Source organism: Siphateles boraxobius, unplaced genomic scaffold, assembly GCF_051911475.1.
Source record: "Siphateles boraxobius isolate OS27281-9 unplaced genomic scaffold, OSU_SipBor_1 13, whole genome shotgun sequence".
Taxonomy (NCBI): Eukaryota; Metazoa; Chordata; class Actinopteri; order Cypriniformes; family Leuciscidae; genus Siphateles; species Siphateles boraxobius.
The window spans coordinates 13,213,699-13,232,678 of record NW_027508733.1 but is presented as its reverse complement, the minus strand read 5'-3'; the positions used below and the strand labels follow the sequence as shown (position 1 = coordinate 13,232,678).

Sequence of the window (18,980 nt, the reverse complement as noted above, 5' to 3'; positions counted from 1 at the left end):
CACATGCTCTGAACAAGCGCTCCCTACAGATTGATCCGTCTGTTTGGAAGTATGTGGAAGATCTAAGAGGATTAAAGTGATGCAGAAAATGAATTCCTGAAATCCTTCTTTATGTTGCTTTAGGGTTTCTTGTTGTTCCTATTGTTTATCTAATGTTCCTGTTTTCTTCTAGTTCACCCATTAAAGCATTTGTCCACCCTGTCATGCCAAGTTCCACCCTGTCATCTTGTTGTCCACCCTGTCATCTTTAACATTTTATATGTACATTTTATAATCACTATGCAATGAAAATGTATTTATTCTACTTTAGATTTGTCCATGACAGGGTGGACATATTGTATGGTTTGCTCGTATATTGTCATCTTGCAGTTAATTTATAAAAAGTACTGGAGCTTGACCAATATGCATTTCTAACAGCCTAAGGTCTCCTTAATACAACACATATGAAGTTAAATGGAAAATCTCAGATTTTTATTTTGGAAATTGTGAAGTTTCAAAGGCGCTTTATGGTGATTTTGACACAACTGTTATAAGCATGAGCCCCGTCTGATCGGTCGTGGCGGCGGTGTTGCAACAATCTACAGAGATATTCTTAATGTTACTCAGAAAACAGGTGACAAGTTTTATTCATTTGAAGTACTTGTACTAAATGTTACGCTCTCGGATGTAAGAAAAAAATCCCTATTATAGCCTTGGCTACCGTATATAGACCGCGAGGGCCTTACGGTGATTTCCTAAAATAGTTAGCAGATTTTCTCTCAGATCTATTGGTCAACGTCGATAAAGCATTAATTGTTGGAGATTTTAACATACACGTAGACAGGGGCGTCACTAGGATTTTCATTTTAGGGGGGCTAGGCCCCCAATGAGGGTATGTTTTTTTTTTTTAAATAATAAAAAAAGTTAACACTTTAGTTTAGGATCTAATGCTCACTATTAATTTCATTACCATGCAAAAGCAGGGTTTTATAAAAACAGTGGTCCCAAATGTGAGGTAGGGCATATAGGGGAATTTTGATTTCTCTGAACTACATATGTGCATTTTAAGATGTTTTGAAGGCCAAAAAAAATTGGATAACAGCTTTAAAACCATGTCAGTGGGCAGCTGATTATTTTCTCTCCTCATCAGCATCACACTCTTCTTCTCTTTGTTTTTATCTTGCCCTGTCTCTTCCCCTCCTAAAGCTGAGCTTTGACTGATATAGGCTTTTCATTTTTGTCTGTCAGTGAAGAAAGTAAACATGGGTCAACTGACAGGTTGCATTCACAATATGTAGGCTACGCATTCATTATTGATCTTATGCCTAATACAGGGCTTTATAATCAAAGAGGTCCTAAATTTGAGGTCTGTAGGGGGTTAAAAAAAATTATTTCTCTGATATGTGCATTTCAAGACGTTTTTAAGACCAAAAAAAAAGGATAAGAAACAGCCTTAAAACCATGTCAGTGGGCAGTAGATTATTTGTCAGTACCTGCTCTCTCCTCATCTCCATCACTCGTTCTTTTTTTCTCAGTCTCTTCATCCCTTTCTATTCCCCTCCTAAAGCTCAAGCTTTTTTAATTTACTAAAGGCTAGCAGTGGTGGACGAAGTACACATACCATGTACTTGAGTTAAAGTAAAGATACTCAAGGTAAAATATTACTCAAGTAAAAGTAGAAGTGCTGCCTTTAAACATTCACTTGAGTAAAAGTACACAAGTATTTGCCTTCAAATGTACTTAAGTATCCAAGTACTATGATTTTTTTAATGGCTATAATGTCCTATTATAATTTGTCACAAGACTCTCTATGTGAAGACTAATGTCACTCGTGGCACACCAATCTATTAACAAAATGACATTAGTCAGTCATACATATATACATCTTTTGTTTCATTTTCTGTGACAGCTCCCGCTCTCCGACGCACAGTGTAAACATCAGCGTCCCAAATTCACTCACTTCATTTTGTTCACTTCCCTTCCCCTCTCTATTAATGTGCTTGGACACAGAGCTCTGTGAACAGCCAGCCTCTTTAGCAATGACCTTTTGTGTCTTTCCCTCCTTGTGCAAGATGTCAATGGTCGTCTTTTGGACAGCTGTCAAGTCAGCAGTCTTCCCCATGATTGTGTAGCGGTAGCCTACAGAACTAGACTGAGAGACCATCTAAAGGCCTTTGCAGGTGTTTTGAGTTAATTAGCTGATTAGACTGTGGCACAGGTGTCTTTAATATTGAACCTTTTCACAATATTCTAATTTTCTGAGATACTGATTTGGGGGTTTTCATTAGTTGTCAGTTATAATCATCAAAATGAAAAGGAATGAACACTTGAAATATATCAGTCTGTGTGTAATGAATGAATATAATATCCAAATTTCACTTTTTTAATGGAATTACTGAAATCAACTTTTTGATGATATTCTCATTATATGACCAGCACCTGTATATCAGAGACAATTGAAAGGTTCACAGTTCTGCTGTATGACAGAACCAGAACATGTGAGAGCGTGAACACGGCTAGGAAAAAGCTTTTTTCAAAAAGGCACAGTGTTCGCCAAATTCCACCGACAAGTGCAGCTCTTGAACAGCATGTGATGTCACTGTGATGTCTAATTTTGATCACAATCACATAACATGAATTTACAGATAATTCATTAACCCATGTATAGTAACTATTACAGGAGGAAATTTTAAAACATATCTTTTATTTTAAAGTTTAAAGACCTTCTTTGTGAAAGTGTGCTCATATTTACATGTATTTATGGTGAAATATGTTATTGCATTTATGTTTCTGGCAGCTTTTAATCCATTTTCCCATTATGAAATCCATATTTGACATATGGACTGTAGGCACACAAAGGGGGTCTGATCAGATTTAGGACTGTAGGCACTTGAAATTTGACCCCTGGGGGTCATGGCGGCCATTTTTGCCGCCATTCAAGTGCCTACAGTCCTAAATCTGATCAGACCCCCTTTGTGAGCCTTCATACCAAATTTGATGCTTTTATCACAAAGTGATCGATTTTTGCGCTTAACTGCCCCACTACTCCTTGCAGATATAGTGCACTCAAATGCCATACACTATATAGGGATTAGATAATTCAAATGATGCGTTAGGGGCTGCGTTTACAGATTTATTAAACTCCTTTGGGGTCAAGCAAAACTCATCGTCTTAATCATACAATCGATTTAATTATATCATATGGAACCGATCCAACCGATATAGATATAATTCCAGAAAGTGATGATGTCACTGACCATTACATGGTAACTTGCATATTACGTAATGCTGTATTATGTCATGCTGCGCCGCATTATCGACCAGGCAGAACAATCCTTCCATCCACCATAGATAATTTCTCAAATTGCTTATCTGATCTGTCTCAGCTACTGCCTGAACCCAAACAAACAGATGAACTAGAGGAACTAACTAGCACTATGAGCACCATTCTCTCTAGAACATTGGATATTGTTGCACCCATTAGATTAAAAAAGCTCAGAGAGAAAAGTAAAGCACCATGGTACAACAATACTACGCATGTTCTAAAGAGAGAAACCCGTAATTTAGAGCGTAAATGGAAACAAACAAATTTAGAGGTCTTTAGAATCGCGTGGAAAGACAGTATGTCACGTTACAAAAAGGCCCTAAACGCGACCAGGGCTGAGCACCTCCGCAAACTAATAGAAAACAACCAAAACAATCCAAGGTTTTTATTTAACACCGTGGCTAGACTAACAAATAAACAGATGTCACCTGAACAAAATATCCCGTTACAATTTAGTAGTAATGATTTCATGAACTTCTTCACTGAGAAAATAGAAAGCATCAGAACCACAATTGTAAACGTTCAATCTTCAATCGCACTTTATAATTCAGCCTCAATTATCACCCCGCAAGAACAATTACAGTGCTTTACAACTATAGAACAAAAAGAGTTAAATAAACTTATCACTTCATCTAAAACAACAACATGTTTATTAGATCCTATACCAACTAAACTACTGAAAGAGGGGTTGGTGATGGCGCAGTGGATAAGACACATGCCTTTGGTGTGAGAGACCCGGGTTCGAATCCACTGTGAGACACCAATGTGTCCCTGAGCAAGACACTTAACCCCTAATTGCTCCAGAGGCGTGCGACCTCTGACATATACAACAATTGTAAGTCGCTTTGGATAAAAGTGTCAGCTAAATATGTAAATGTAAAGAAGTGTTACCTATTGGAAGAGCCTCTCCTCAATATTATTAACTCATCTTTATCTTTAGGTCATGTTCCAAGAACATTTAAACTGGCAGTTATAAAACCACTCATTAAGAAACCACAATTTGACCCACATAATCTAGCATGTCTAAAATATTAGAAAAAGTTGTGTCCGCTCAACTGGGCTCTTTCTTGCAAGAAAATGACATCTATCAAAAGTTTCAGTCTGGATTCAGGCAGCATCATTGCACTGAAACTGCGCTCGTTAAAATCACAAATGATTTACTTTTAGCTTCTGACCAAGGCTGTATCTCGATACTAGTTTTACTTGATCTTAGTGCTGCGTTTGATACTATAGATCAAACAATTTAAGTTATTTATTAGATTGACTACAAAATTACACTCGTGTTCAAGGACAAGCATTATGCTGGTTCAGATCATACTTATCTGACCGCTACCATTTTGTCTATTTAAATGGAGAAAATCGATCATAACTTCAGTAAACTATGGAGTGTTAAAAATTATCCAAAGTGACAGAGTGTGTTAAAGATATAAAAGATTGGATGACGCGTAATTTTTTTTTATTAAATCCAAACAAGACAGAGGTTCTGCTTATCAGTTCAAAAAAACGCCCACAAAACCTCTCACAATACAACTTTAACATTGTAGGATGTCCTGTTACTTTATCCACTACAGTAAAAGACCTCGGTGTTATACTAGACTGCAATCTATCTTTTGAAAATCCTATTTCATATGTTACAAAAACAGCCTTTTTCCACCTTAGAAACATTGCTAAGCTATGAAATATGCTATCAGTTTCTGATGCAGAAAAGTTAGTTCATGCATTCATGACCTCGAGACTAGATTACTGTAATGCTTTATTAGCTGGCTGTCCAGCATCCTCAATAAACAAGCTACAGTTAGTGCAAAATGCAGCCGCTAGAGTTCTTACTAGATCAAGAAAATATGATCATAACACCGATTTTATCATCACTAGATTGGTTACCTATAAAGTTCCGTACCAATTACAAGGTATTGCTACTGACTTATAAAGCCCTAAATGGCTTATAGCTCCAGTCTATTTAACGGATCTTCTATCACCCTATAATCCATCGAGCTCTTTAAGATCACTAAATTTGAGGCTTTTGGTCATACCTAGGATATCCAGATCCACCAAAGGTCTGGAATAACTTTCCTGATACTATTCGTTGCTCAGACTCGCTCTCCCAGTTTAAAACTAGATTAAAGACGCATCTCTTCAGCCAGGCATTCATATAATATTTTTAATCTTACAGTTAAATCCGGCCTTTAGTTCCTTTAGTTCATAAACGCCAGAGGAGAACTGGCCCCCGACTGATCCTGGGTTCTCCGAAGTTTTTTTTTTTTTCTCCATTAGGTCACCTGATGGAGTTTTAGGTCACCATTAGGTCACTTGGAGTTTTTTGGTTCCTTGCCACTGTTGCCTTTGGCTTGCTCAGTTGGGGATATTTAATTTAATCAATCAATAATACTATTGATCAGCCTTACAAAACGTGGAGGTTTTCTTTCCACTAGAAACAACCCTTATTGTGCTATTTTGATTTACTACTGTGAAGCTGCTTTGATACAATCTGTATTGTAAAAAGCACTATACAAATATACTTGACTTAAACGTAAATTGCGGTAAGGCCATCATACTGTAAAACACATTTACAGGTAAGCTACTGTAAAGGGGAACTTACAGAAACTTACTGGCAATAGTGCTGCCAGTAAGTTACCACAAAAATACGATAAAATGTCTAAAAGTGTAGTTGTCTGTCATCTTTGCTGGTGGCCCTAAACGATCATGAATGACAATGACCCTGACGACAGAGCAAGGGCTAGCGTCCGCTTCACCGTTTTTTGCCATTCACCTGTACACAAGGACTCTCACTCCCTCTTTTTGCTTTTAAGAATTTTTCCAACCCCGTCTGAATACATAGATCCAGCCCCGGTGTTAATCACTTCATCGGTCACATTAGTCAGACATCGGGAGTCCAAAAATAAATACATGGAACCTTTAGACAAATTTAGACACGCTAAATACTAAAGTCTTTCAAAACGGTTTAACACATACTACTTTTCTTGCATCAGTGTTAACCTGCATTTTTCGTTTCATTGCTGGTTCTTTGACAAAAAACAAACAAACAAAAAAAAGCCTTTAACTTAAGTACACTTTTGCTGCCAAGCTCCTGTAGAAAAAGGTTTTTTTTTACAAAAAACACAGAAGAAAGTTTTACTAATCAGATTTATTTGGTGTAAAATAAAAGTCAAGTATGGTATGCAAAAATCAATCTCAGAGGACTCTTTTCGATGGTTAAACCAGCACTGTTAACTGCAATGGCCACAGGTGGTTGGGCAACTCTTCTGCCTGGCAGGACACTGGCCATCATGGATCTGGTTGTCGGCACAAAAAGGGTGCATAACATTTATCAGGAGTGCATACAAATATTTAGCTTTAGTCAGTGCATTTAACATCATTCAATTTCAGAAATACAGTACACAAATCAAAGCATGAACAGGTTTTACTTGGAACAAGTTGTATTCTAAGTATTATGAATTTTTATTTTGTAAAGATCAATCTTGAAATGGTGATATAGGCTAAATGCAGGTACTTTGCACTGCACATACATCTTCAGAGCCCCTAGGGCAAGGTGGTGAAAAATATGGGATGGCCCCAAAAAAAACACACAAAAAAACACCTTTTGCATTCTCACGTTTGTTGCCAGTTCGGACAAACAGGGGTTCAGACCGCTCCAAACATTAACAGTGAAGGGTTCCATTGTTCAGTAAGTTGGCAATATATTTAGTTCAAACTTTCTGAATCAATACATTCGTGAGCTAAATGTTAAAACACGACACCTTTTCAATCATACTAGTTACATAGACAACGAGCTTCAACCCAATTCCTCAAAATGAGCCTTATAAATATCTCTATGAGCAGGCGGCAGAGACTAATCTGATGGACGGTCCCTTCCGACTGGTCTCTCAGCTCAGATCAATTGATTATAAAGCTCATTTAAGGAAAGTTAGGGTTGTAGCTCGTTTTTCCATGTTGCTATGATTGGAACGAGGTGTCATTTGAGTTAACGTTTAGCTCACAAGTTATTGATCTGGGAAGTTCAAATCTGTAAATATATTGCCAATTTTACTGAACAATGGAACCGCTTCACTATTAGCATACAGATCTGTCTGAAAGATTGCCAGCGGGACATTAAACAGGAAGTGTTTGTCAACTCACGACAGGTCTTGCAAGAGAAAACAAAGGTTATGGAAAATAATTTTTACCCCATCCCATATTTTTCAAACCACCATGTCCCTTTAGGGGCTCTGTATAAAGCAGACCCACACACAAATATAATAAAATATAAATATCTATATAAGGACCCGCACACTGGGACAGTCACTGTCATGGGAACACGACTCGACACGCACTCCTTCCACTTCAAGTTTTTTTTTTGGACCCAATCCTGGCTTTGGTTTCTCTGTCATGCGTTTGTATAACCGCATATGAAGGATTTGTTGAATTTATAAAAAAATTAAAAAAATGCTAACCCACATATGAATAATAAAATGAGGGGCGTCAACACAATCTTTATCCTACACGTCAACTATTCAGTTAACAATATTATTTGTCGCCAACTAGTGGAATCTTTAATAAAATAAACTATCTGAGTGGATTGAAAATGCATTTACTGGTCAAAAACCCTTGTCAAACTCCATTTGAGCTTGAATTTTGGTAAAATGTTAATTAACACACAAATCATCGCTGTCGGATGGAAGCCTTGTATGTCCAAAACTGTTACTTTTCAGGAAACGAAAGAAAACCTGTTTTAAGTTGATTCCTGCACCTCTCAAACCCTTAAGTTAAATCTATTAAAAAGTCTGCATGCGATAAAGTTGATTGAAACATGTGCCCCCCCTGAGAGATTTTGCAGGAGCCGCCACTGATACTGAACATCAATTTAAGGAAAAAAATTAACTTGGATAATGGCATTTCAATTGTACATTTTAATAGCAGGAGTCTATGTGCAAACTTTGATAAGATCAGAGACTATTTGCAACATAATACTATGCAATTTAATATAGTTGCTATTTCTGAGAGTTGGCTCAGTCATGATAAAGGAATTCAACTTGAACTAGAAGGTTATCAATTACATTATGATAAACATAGTAAACAAAAGAGGTGGGGGAGTTGCAATGTTTGTGGATAATAGGTTAAAGCATATGATTGTTGAAAGTATGACGACTGTTATTGATGATATTTGTGAGTATTTAACGGTGGAAATCGATATGGGTAAAATGAAGAATGTTGTCGTTAGTTGTGTTTATAGAGCACCCAACTATGGTATTGAAAGCTTTAAAGAAGTGTTTGAGGCCTTGGTTTTGAATGCCAAGCAGAAGGTTGCTTATTTCTGTGGGGATTATAATATAGATTTTTTAAACCAGAGTAAATCATCTGCAATAGAAGAGTTTATTGATGTAAAGTACAGTACAGGCCTATATCCATGTATAAACAAACCGAGCAGAATTACCACCCACTCAGCAACAATAATAGATAATATTTTTACAAATAATATGAGTAGTAATTTAGAAAGCGGATTGTTAATAAATGATATCACTGACCATCTGCCAATATTGATACTCCATGAATGTAAACCCTATAATTTGGATACCAGCTAAATAAATATACAGAGGAGATTAAGAACAGATCACACCATGAATAAATTAAAAAATGACTTGTTAGTTCAAGATTGGAAGAGTGCGTATGAAGAAGGGGATGTTGACTTAGCCTACAACTCATTTCTAAATACCTTTTTGACTTTGTATTATAAAAATTGACCAATCCAGCAATCAGAGATAACATCTAAACGTCCATATAAACCCTGGGTTACAAGGGGTCTGATGAACGCTTGCAAAAAAAAAATAATACTCTATATAAAGACTTTAAGCATAGAACTGAAGAGAAAGAATTTAAATATAAGACATATAAAAATAAATTAACAGCTATCTTAAGAAAATATAAAAAAGACTATTATAGTAGATTGCTGGAAACTAATAAAAACAATGTAAAGGGTACGTGGAACATTTTAAATTCAATTATTAGAAGGAAAAAAACAAGTGCTGGTTTTCCAAAATAATTTATGGATAATGGTAAAATAATTAAAAACATGGATGAAGTCGTGGCTGGCTTCAATGGATTCTTTCTGAACGTAGGCCCTAATTTGGCCGATGAGATAATACCTCCACAAGAGGGCGATGTCCCACAATATTTTGAAGAAAGAAATCCAGCAACTATTTTTTTGAGAGATACTGATAAAACCGAAGTACTTGATATTGTTAATAACTTTAAGAATAAAACATCAAGAGACTGTAATGATATTGATATGCTTTTAATTAAACTAATTGCAGTAATAGTAGATCCCATAGTATATATTTCCAATCTCTCTCTGAAATTAGGTTCTTTACCCACAAACATGAAAATAGCTAAAGTGGTCCCTATCTTTAAAGCTGGTGAACAGAATCGTTATACTAACTATAGGCCAATCTCACTGCTTCCCCAATTCTCTAAAATTCTGGAGAAGATATTCTCCATCAGATTGGATAGTTTTATTGATAAATATGGGATCTTAACTGATAGTCAATATGGTTGTAGAACAAACCGTTCTACATCTCTGGCTTTAATAGACCTGGAAGAATTAACAACCAGTATTGATGACGAAGTTTGCTATAGGTGTATTTATAGACCTTAAAAAGGCCTTTGATACAATAGATCATCATATTTTGCTTCAAAAATTGGAAATTTATGGAATTAGGGGAATAGGGCTAAACTGGATAAAAAGCTATTTAGAACAGACAACAATATGTGCAGATGGGGGAGGAATGGTCGAAGCTCCAAAATACAATATATGATGTACCACAAGGTTCAATTCTAGGACCAAAATTATTTATATTATACATAAATGATATTGTTAAAACTTCTGATTTGTTGAAATTTGTAATTATTGCAGATGATACAAATAAATTCTGTGAAGGAGAGAATCTCCAACATTTGTTGAAGACTGTCTCTAAAGAGTTGGTTAAGCTTAAATTGTGGTTTGATTTAAACAAATTATCTCTCAATACAGGTCCTTCTCAAAAAATTAGCATATTGTGATAAAGTTCATTATTTTCCATAATGTAATGATAAAAATTAAACTTTCATATATTTTAGATTCATTGCACACCAACTAAAATATTTCAGGTCATTTATTGTTTTAATACTGATGATTTTGGCATACAGCTCATGAAAACCCAAAATTCCTATCTCAAAAAATTAGCATATCATGAAAAGGTTCTCTAAACGAGCTATTAACCTAATCATCTGAATCAACTAATTAACTCTAAACACCTGCAAAAGATTCCTAAGGCTTTTAAAAACTCCCAGCCTGTTTCATTACTCAAAACCGCAATCATGGATAAGACTGCCGACCTGACTGCTGTCCAGAAGGCCATCATTGACACACTCAAGCAAGAGGGTAAGACACAGAAAGAAATTGCGGCGTGGTATGGAGGCAATAAGCCTGTGGCACTGATGAGGTGTTAAGGAGGCCCAGGATGCTTCGATAGCGGCCTTAAGCTCATCCAGAGTGTTGGGTTTTGCGTCTCTCAACTTTCTCATCACAATATCCCACAGATTCTCTATGGGGTTCAGGTCAGGAGAGTTGGCAGGCCAATTGAGTACAGTAATACCATGGTCAGTAAACCATTTACCACTGGTTTTGGCACTGTGAGCAGGTGCCAGGTCGTGCTGAAAAATGAAATCAGATGGAAGCATGAAGTGCTCCAAAATCTCCTGATAGCTAGCTGCATTGACCCTGCCCTTGATAAAACACAGTGGACCAACACCAGCAGCTGACATGGCACCCCAGACCATCACTGACTGTGGGTACTCCAGTGCTGCTTATCTGTAGCCCAGGTCAGAGGCTTCTGCCACTGTTTCTGGTTCAAAAGTGGCTTGACCTGGGGAATGCGGCACCTGTAGCCCATTTCCTGCACACGCCTGTGCACGGTGGCTCTGGATGTTTCTACTCCAGACTCAGTCCACTGCTTCCGCACGTCCCCCAAGGTCTGGAATCGGTCCTTCTCAACAATCTTCCTCAGGGTCCGGTCACCTCTTCTCGTTGTGCAGCGTTTTTTGCCACACTTTTTCCTTCCCACAGACTTCCCACTGAGGTGCCTTGATACAGCACTCTGGGAACAGCCTATTTGTTCAGAAATTTCTTTCTGTCTTACCCTCTTGCTTGAGGATGTCAATGATGGCCTTCTGGACAGCAGTCAGGTCGGCAGTCTTACCCATGATTGCGGTTTTGAGTAATGAAACAGGCTGGGTTTTTAAAAGCCTCAGGAATCTTTTGCAGGTGTTTAGAGTTAATTAGTTGATTCAGATGATTAGGTTAATAGCTCGTTTAGAGACCCTTTTCATGATATGCTAATTTTTTGAGAAGGACCTGTATAAAGAAAACTAAATTTATGATCTTTGGGAAACGTAGAATTCCCGAAGATTTAACTATTGAAGTACTGTGTGATAATTCCAGATTAGAAAGAGTCTATGAAAACTCCTTTTTAGGAGTAATAATTGATCATAAACTAAGCGGGAAACCTCAAGTCAACTATATTAGTTCTAAATTGGCAAAGATAAATGGTATATTTTGTAAAGTGAGACACATATTGAACCGTGATACAATGTATATTTTAAACTGCGCGCTTTTTCGTACATACAAATGATTTATTTTTAACATAGCAAACATTTAAATTTAAAGACATAGTGGATCTTAAGACTGTACAAAGCTAAAAACAAAGTACTTCCTAGTAATATTCAAAAATGGTTTAAGGAAAGAGATAGTAGATACAATTTAAGAAGGAGAGGAAATCTCTCAATCAATGGCCCGCACCACACTCAAAAGCATGTGCATATCTGTCAATGGGGTGAGGCTGTGGAATAATTTACCTGTAATAATTAAGGAAAGCAATCATATTGTGCAATTTAAAAGAAGGTTTAAAATGTCTATATTAGAAAAGTATATGAATTAAGGTTGACTTGGGACATATGTCTCATTTCTTCTTCAAGAGGTTGATTTGAATTAACATACAGTCTGTTTCTTGCCATTTCATTAATATTTATTTTATTGTTAGTATTACATTGTGTTTTATTATTTTTGTTTTTCTCTCTCATTTTATAATTGTATGGTTTGATTTATTTTTAGATAAATGTACTGCAAATGATTAAGTTTCTTTTTTTTTTTTCAAAAAGGATAAATTAAGATATTTTGTAAAGAGAAAACAGTAGCCGTTTCAAAGCTAGATGTGTAAAAGGGGAAGGCATATACAGTTTTAAGTTAGTTTCCTTTTTTTCTATATTTTTTCTTTTGAACATGCAGAGATTTTGTTCTTATTATTTTTTGTTAAAATATGTTCTGTTACTAATGATCATGTTCTGAAGAGGAAAAAGAAAAGAAAATAAATAAATTATTCAAATATCCACCCTGTGTTCATCTCTGCCTTTTCTTTATTATTATTATTGTTTTTATAAATGTAATTCCTCCCCCTATACTAGGTGCATTTGTTTTCATTCTCTGTATAAATGTGTATGATATAATTAAGTTTTGAAGAATTGTCAATATTGTGAAAATGGACTAACATTTTAAAACCCAATGCCATACTGTATTGTATGTTTTGCTGTGGTTCTAAATAAAAATATAAGTTATAAGTTAAAAAAAGTGCAGTGAACCAAAGACAGTCTAAAATACACGTTTTTTTTTAATCATTTAAAGCTGCAGTCCGTAGATTTCTCTGTCGCCATCTCTGTTCGAAATCTGCAATTGCAGTTATTTGTGGAATTATCAACTTTACGTGCGTTGTGCCTCGGCATGGCAGAGTGCGGATTGAGGAGAATGTGCAGCTGTCAGTCACAGTGCCGGTGTGGATACAGAAAATGTTGTCTGCACAAGTAACATCCACTTTTGTGGGATGAAGAATGCTGTGCTTGTTCAATTTAATAAAATGAATATAAAAAAATAAATTTAATTTTAAATATTAAGTGGTCAATTTTTGTAATAGTATTTATATAGGCTATAATATATCTAGCACCCCTCAGCAGCGTTAAAAAAAATCCCTGGCGCCGTCCCTAGTTATAACGGCCCACGTATTAAAAAATGGTCAGGTTTAAATCAGGCTCGGGCTCATAATTACAGTTAATGTGCCGGACACAACGTGCACAGGCTCGGGTAAGGTCGGGCTTGATTTTTTTGGGCCTGATCTAAGCTCTAACAGACGGTAGCTATAAGCAAAGCAGCTTGTTTTCATTTAAATTCAGCAAGAAACGCATCGGTATGCTTGAACCAGAACTCTTGTCTTCAGTAATTTATATTCAGAGATGTATAAAGTACTAGAGATGCAGACTTGTGATCTATTAAAAAGTGACTTGAGTAGAAGTTGAAGTGCTCTTTAAGCACCATACTTAAGTGGAAGTACTAAAGTATTCAAAAAAGATTTTACTTAAGTATTGCAAGTAGTTTTCTTTTTAATTTACTACTCAAGTACTGAAAGTAAAAGTATTGTATTATGTAGTAAAGCATCTCACCCTTCTCTTCCCTGCTTGTGCCTTTTTTCTCCACAGCTTATTGGGTATTTATCTGCATGTTACAGTGATATCTGAAAGCTTTGTTTATGTCAGGGAGTTCCTGTAATGTCACATGATATGGCTCTTCTTCATGTGTTCCATATATGGACTAAATGTGCACAGGGCGCCCTCAGGCTGCCAGTATGGATTGAAAACACAGTACATCAGAGTATCCAACGCTCATAATGATTACATCGGCCCATTTTGGGTATAAATTCAATAAATATTTTTCCTCTCTATAGAAATCTGACGTAAACCTATGAAAATCTATCAATATTTGTCAAAAACTGCACAAGCTAAAAGCCTGAGGGACGTTGTTTGGTCAAGCACTTTCATGCAGTGGCGTATCCAGGACATTTTTTGGGGGGTGGCCAAGATGGGACACAAAGCTAGTGTGGGGTGGCCATGGCATAGCAAAGTTAATGCGTATATGTACGCAGCCGACCATGGTTCGAATCCCGGTCCTTTGCTGCATGTCACATCCTCTCTCTCTCCCATGATTTCCTGTCTCATAACTGTCAAATAAAGGTGACTATCCTGTTAAAAACAGTCCTAACCACCTATCACAGTCCCCAAGTATCTCTGGTTATTTTAACATGTCTATTTTTAATCAGTAATTATGGTCAGGATAGGGTAAACATTTTCTAAGAGCTATTTTCTTGTAGTGGATTAACTTGTCTCTTCATAAGTTAGATTAGAGTAGCAAAATAAACTGCTCTTAACATCCTATATAGAATAACATGCATCAGTCATCAACTCATCATCTGTGTCACCTGTATTGTTACCTGAGTTTGCTTTACTAATTGAGGTGCCATCTTGTGGTTACATAAACACAGAAATCCAACAGGACAAACCAAAATGCTTAAAGATAGGACCTTACCTGTAAAAGCAAAAGAAAATCTAAGCTTCTAAGAAAAAAAACAAATATTTGTTGTTCTTTACATGCTTAGTATATGTTATTATTTAGCTTAGAATATAATTTGTTAGAGATACTGGAATTTGAATTTCTTAATTTGTTCTTTGCCAGGTGTGTTTTTATTTAACCACAAGAGGGGACTTAAACTAGTAAAGCAAATATGATGACTGAATAATATCATTAGGATGCCTTGTGATGTATGAAAATGTGCAAAAAGTGGTTTTCAACTAAGACAGGATTCATATCCAAGGCCCCGATGAAGGTATAAATTTAAACATTGGCTTTGATTCAGCATACATTAATAAGTTAATTTAAGTGAAGATGAGCTAACTGATACAAACAAAAACAGCCCTTAAATAACAGAGCAAATAAATAAGCCACAGCTTGTTCTTGTGTTATAACTTAAAATCTAGACTGTCACACTATATTTCACACACGGGTTGGCCAAAAATATAACATTAGCTCTATTGAACACACACATCTGCAAAAAACACCCTCAAGTCTTCAGTCCAGAAAATAGCATTCCATGGCGGTGTAACGAGTGGAAATAAGGTGTGGCCCCTTTAAGAGCTGCGCGCGCCCTCTTCAACTGTCTGCACTCTGCACTCTTAACTTGGTTTGCAGGCTGCTAAGCTAGCTAGTACAGTGTAGTTCTTTTTTTTCAGTTTTCCTACACATTCAGAGGGAACTACGATATAACTAAACATTAAATTACCATACCTCTCAATCTACAGATTCCAGCGTTTTTATCATTGTTGCTGTTGTAACTGTGACCGACCGTCCTCCTGTTTCACGGAGCAGCAGCAGCAGCCAGCGCGCTCATCTCATAGGTCACCTGACCTGCATGGCCAAACGTCCGCTGAGCAGAAATCAGCTCTAACAGCCTCAGTACAACCATTACGGTGTTAGTTAAAAATGTAAAACTGGCCCTAAATCAGTTGATCAGCTGTCATCATTGATTGACAGCATTTCTCTTGTTTCTTGTGTTGACGAACTTGACAAACTACCTATCAGATCTGGGGTGGCCAATGAGCTTTCAGGGGTGGCCCTGGCCACCCCCTAGAATCGCCACTGCTTTCATGACGACCTCACAGGAGTTTTTTTTTTTTTTTTTTTAAATGGGAGCGGCTGACGCTCATAATTCATATAAAGATATCGACTCATTTGGTCATTACATAACACCTGACACAAATTAAGAAATAACTGTCACTATAAGTTTCTCAGAATAAAATAGTGGTCAAATACTGAAACTTGAGTCTTATATTTTTTTAATGATGTATTGTCAAGATATTAACATTAAATCTAATAGTAACTATTAAAAACAAAGAACGATTCAGTGTGTCGGCGTCCTCGCACATTCTATATGAATTGTCTTTCACCCTGACAAATGCACTCTAATGGGTCTCCTTCCTCACCGCCACGATCACTCAAAGTTGAATGGTGTTTCTGGTTCTTCCATCTCGAAACAAACTAACAAATGTCAGGTGTTCTCAATGGAGGCAGGCAACAGAGCGAGGCGCAGAACGGGAGCACGCGCGGTCTTCATAATGATTAGCTCAATGATTAGCCAGCTTCATCAAACCTGGTGACAGAGCCATCTACCGCTCTGGCAGTGATTATGTGGGTTTGGAATGATTCGTAACATTTTTATAATTGTAACGAGTAACGATGCAGCACATAAAAAATGATATTGGTTTTTAAAATATCTTCATTGTTTTGTCAGATATCTTGATTTCGTCTGAAGATATGCAGAGTGTTTGTGTGTGTTGTTGTTGCTGTTAATAAACTAAAAATAATAAGCCCATAATTTGATTTTTTTTTCTTTCTTATTTTAACTAGCCCATCCATTTTTCTGGAGGCCCACCTACAATCAAAATCCTGGTGCCGCTAGTAATCACAAGTGGTGATAAATGTTTTTAAAGTCTAAAAACTGTAACCATTTTAAACACAAATGGAGACATGAGTTCTGCTATGAGCCTCTAGTTTGTTTGTGCTGTTCGGTCTCTGTGTTGTTTACAGTAAATATCGTCTTGGATGCTGCAGGCTGATAAGTGCTATAATGAAATCAGTACATTATATTTAAAATATGTTTTGATATACATTACAGGCTCGACGTTTACGCTTGTCCGGGACAAGTGAATGACTGACAAAGTGAATTAAATGAATCCCTATTAATTTACAACTGCCTCATCCCTGAATGAATCAGCCGTTTGAATGAATCGTTTGAATAAATGACTATAATAACTTTGTCTAATTGGTTTTATATGTCAGTAGTACTTATGCAGAATAAAAATAAAATGAATTATAGTTACTGTAAAAAAAAAAACACTTGAAGTCTAATAGTGCACTTATAATAAAATATAAATACCTGTATATGGAGCTGAACACTGATGTCCACATCCATTGCTGCAGCATTTCTCATCGTTTGGACAATCACTGTCATGGGAACACGACTCAACACACGCTCCTACCATTCCCACTTCAAGGGTTTTATTTGGACACACTCCAGGCTTTGGTTCCACTGGTTCATGTGTTTGAATAACAGCATATCAGTGAATGCTGAATGACTCCCTGAATGTTGATTTAAAACAAAAAGGCACACACTTATATAATAAAATTGAAATACCTGTATATGGAGCTGTACACTGAGGTCCACATCCATTACTGCAGCATTTCTTATCCTCTGGTTCATTTCTAAGCCAACTAACAGAAGGCAACAAATACAGACAAGGTCAACTTTGGAGACAAATCTCTCAGGAACTGTAGTAAATATCAAAAATGCATTCAGACATTTATGTGCAGCTCAGTCCAAAGAACATCGGAGAAAAATGTGTAGGAGGCGTAATAAATAAACTGATTAATTTACCTCAATATGGCGGACAATTAGCCTGGGGTTCCCCATGCTACCTTGCCGCAGCGCGATTTTATTCACGCTGCATAGTCTCAATGAGACTTGGGTCTGACGTTAGCCAGGCTAGCGGACAATCACATTAAGGAAAATGACACTGTCTGAATCAGCTAGGGAACAAACGACTAGTTATACGATTTTTTGTGAAAAATAAAAATAAAAAGTATATCTCTGGAAAACTCGGTGGCTCTGTTCAAACTTTCCAGGTACCTTCAGGACATGCTGTAAATGATCCCTTCTAAATTGTGACGAGGTTTTCAATTGTTTTAAAAGATATTGGAATTTATGTCAAGAGTCAAAGTGGCAGACATGTGGTTCATCCAGTCCTTTGAAACTCTGTATCCAAGGCATGATACAATGAATCCAAAGACATTAAATGTCAAAAAAATTCTGGCAACCTGTTCAAAAGTTACCAATAGCCATTTTCCAGATCTCATGACCTGTAGGTGGCGCTGTTCCCAAATTTGGCATGGACCACCACTACATGGTCCAATAAAGCAAACAAATTTCCATATAGATTTATCAAAGTTTGGCCGAGATACCGCCTCAGATACAGAGGTCGACCTCATTTAGTTTGACATAACTTTTGAAAAAAAAAATCTGTTCAGTCATTTCTGTGCAGCTCCGTCCAAAGATCATCTGAGCCAATTTGTGAAACAATCAAAATCTGAAGGAGTAGCAAAATATCTAAATACTGTACTTTCCCTAATGGCCACAGGGACACGATAAGACAACACAAAGTTTAATTTTCACTGGAGATAGACAACTTATAAACCAATGTTCCAAGAGGTGCCTTAAGTAAAATTGATATAGGTACTTCTTCACATATTTTCTTTGCGCCAAATAGGCTAATGATGTTAAAAGATCTCACCCTCTGACTAGAGCAGCGCCACCTAAACTCCAACACACAGAGCAAACAGCAATCAACAAGAAATACAGGCTAGCCGCCATCCTGAGACCTGCGATCTCACAATGGACTCTGCTGGATAATGCACTAGGTAGAAGTTTTGTAAGAGAGTTTTTTTTTTTTTTAATGTTTTTTGAAAACGCGTTTTTATAGGCACAACTTACTAGGTTTGGCACAACTCCAACCTAGCTGCAGCTTTTGTAATGTAATCTTAAAGACCCTGATTAGCTTGTTCAGGTGTGTTTGATTAAGGACTCTGTGTTCACCCATTTGTCGTAATAATCACCGTAATTACGAGATGACATTTAGGCTTGTTTAAGATGCTCCTCGCCTGAGATGTCGAGACGAGAGTAGCTAGGCGGCTGCAGTGCAGTGTTGCCAACTATTTTCA

At 36.8% G+C, this 18,980-nt stretch overlaps 2 protein-coding genes across 3 annotated transcripts in view; both read right to left on the bottom strand.

Moving 5' to 3' along the window:
* LOC143735489 (uncharacterized) overlaps positions 1–15,616 on the bottom strand; it is a 61,179-nt gene extending 45,563 nt beyond the window's left edge. Inside the window, exon 1 of the mRNA XM_077225693.1 lies at positions 15,495–15,616. The gene's annotated coding sequence lies outside the window, so the exon portion shown is untranslated. The remainder of the gene's footprint in view (positions 1–15,494) is intronic.
* Positions 1–18,772, bottom strand: part of LOC143735493 (antileukoproteinase-like) — a 71,522-nt gene extending 52,750 nt beyond the window's left edge. Inside the window, exons 1-4 of one of the 2 annotated variants that reach the window (XM_077225698.1) lie at positions 18,554–18,772; positions 17,401–17,477; positions 17,143–17,295; positions 6,428–6,594 (exon numbers count right to left, since the gene is read on the bottom strand). In XM_077225698.1, the coding sequence (XP_077081813.1) occupies positions 6,587–6,594; positions 17,143–17,295; positions 17,401–17,477; positions 18,554–18,633 (318 nt within the window). In that variant the 5' untranslated portion in view covers positions 18,634–18,772 and the 3' untranslated portion in view covers positions 6,428–6,586. Of the gene's footprint in view, positions 1–6,427; positions 6,595–17,142; positions 17,296–17,400; positions 17,478–18,553 lie in introns of those variants that run through there. The other variant, XM_077225697.1, reaches the window with a different exon arrangement.
* Positions 18,773–18,980: the final 208 nt, after the last annotated feature.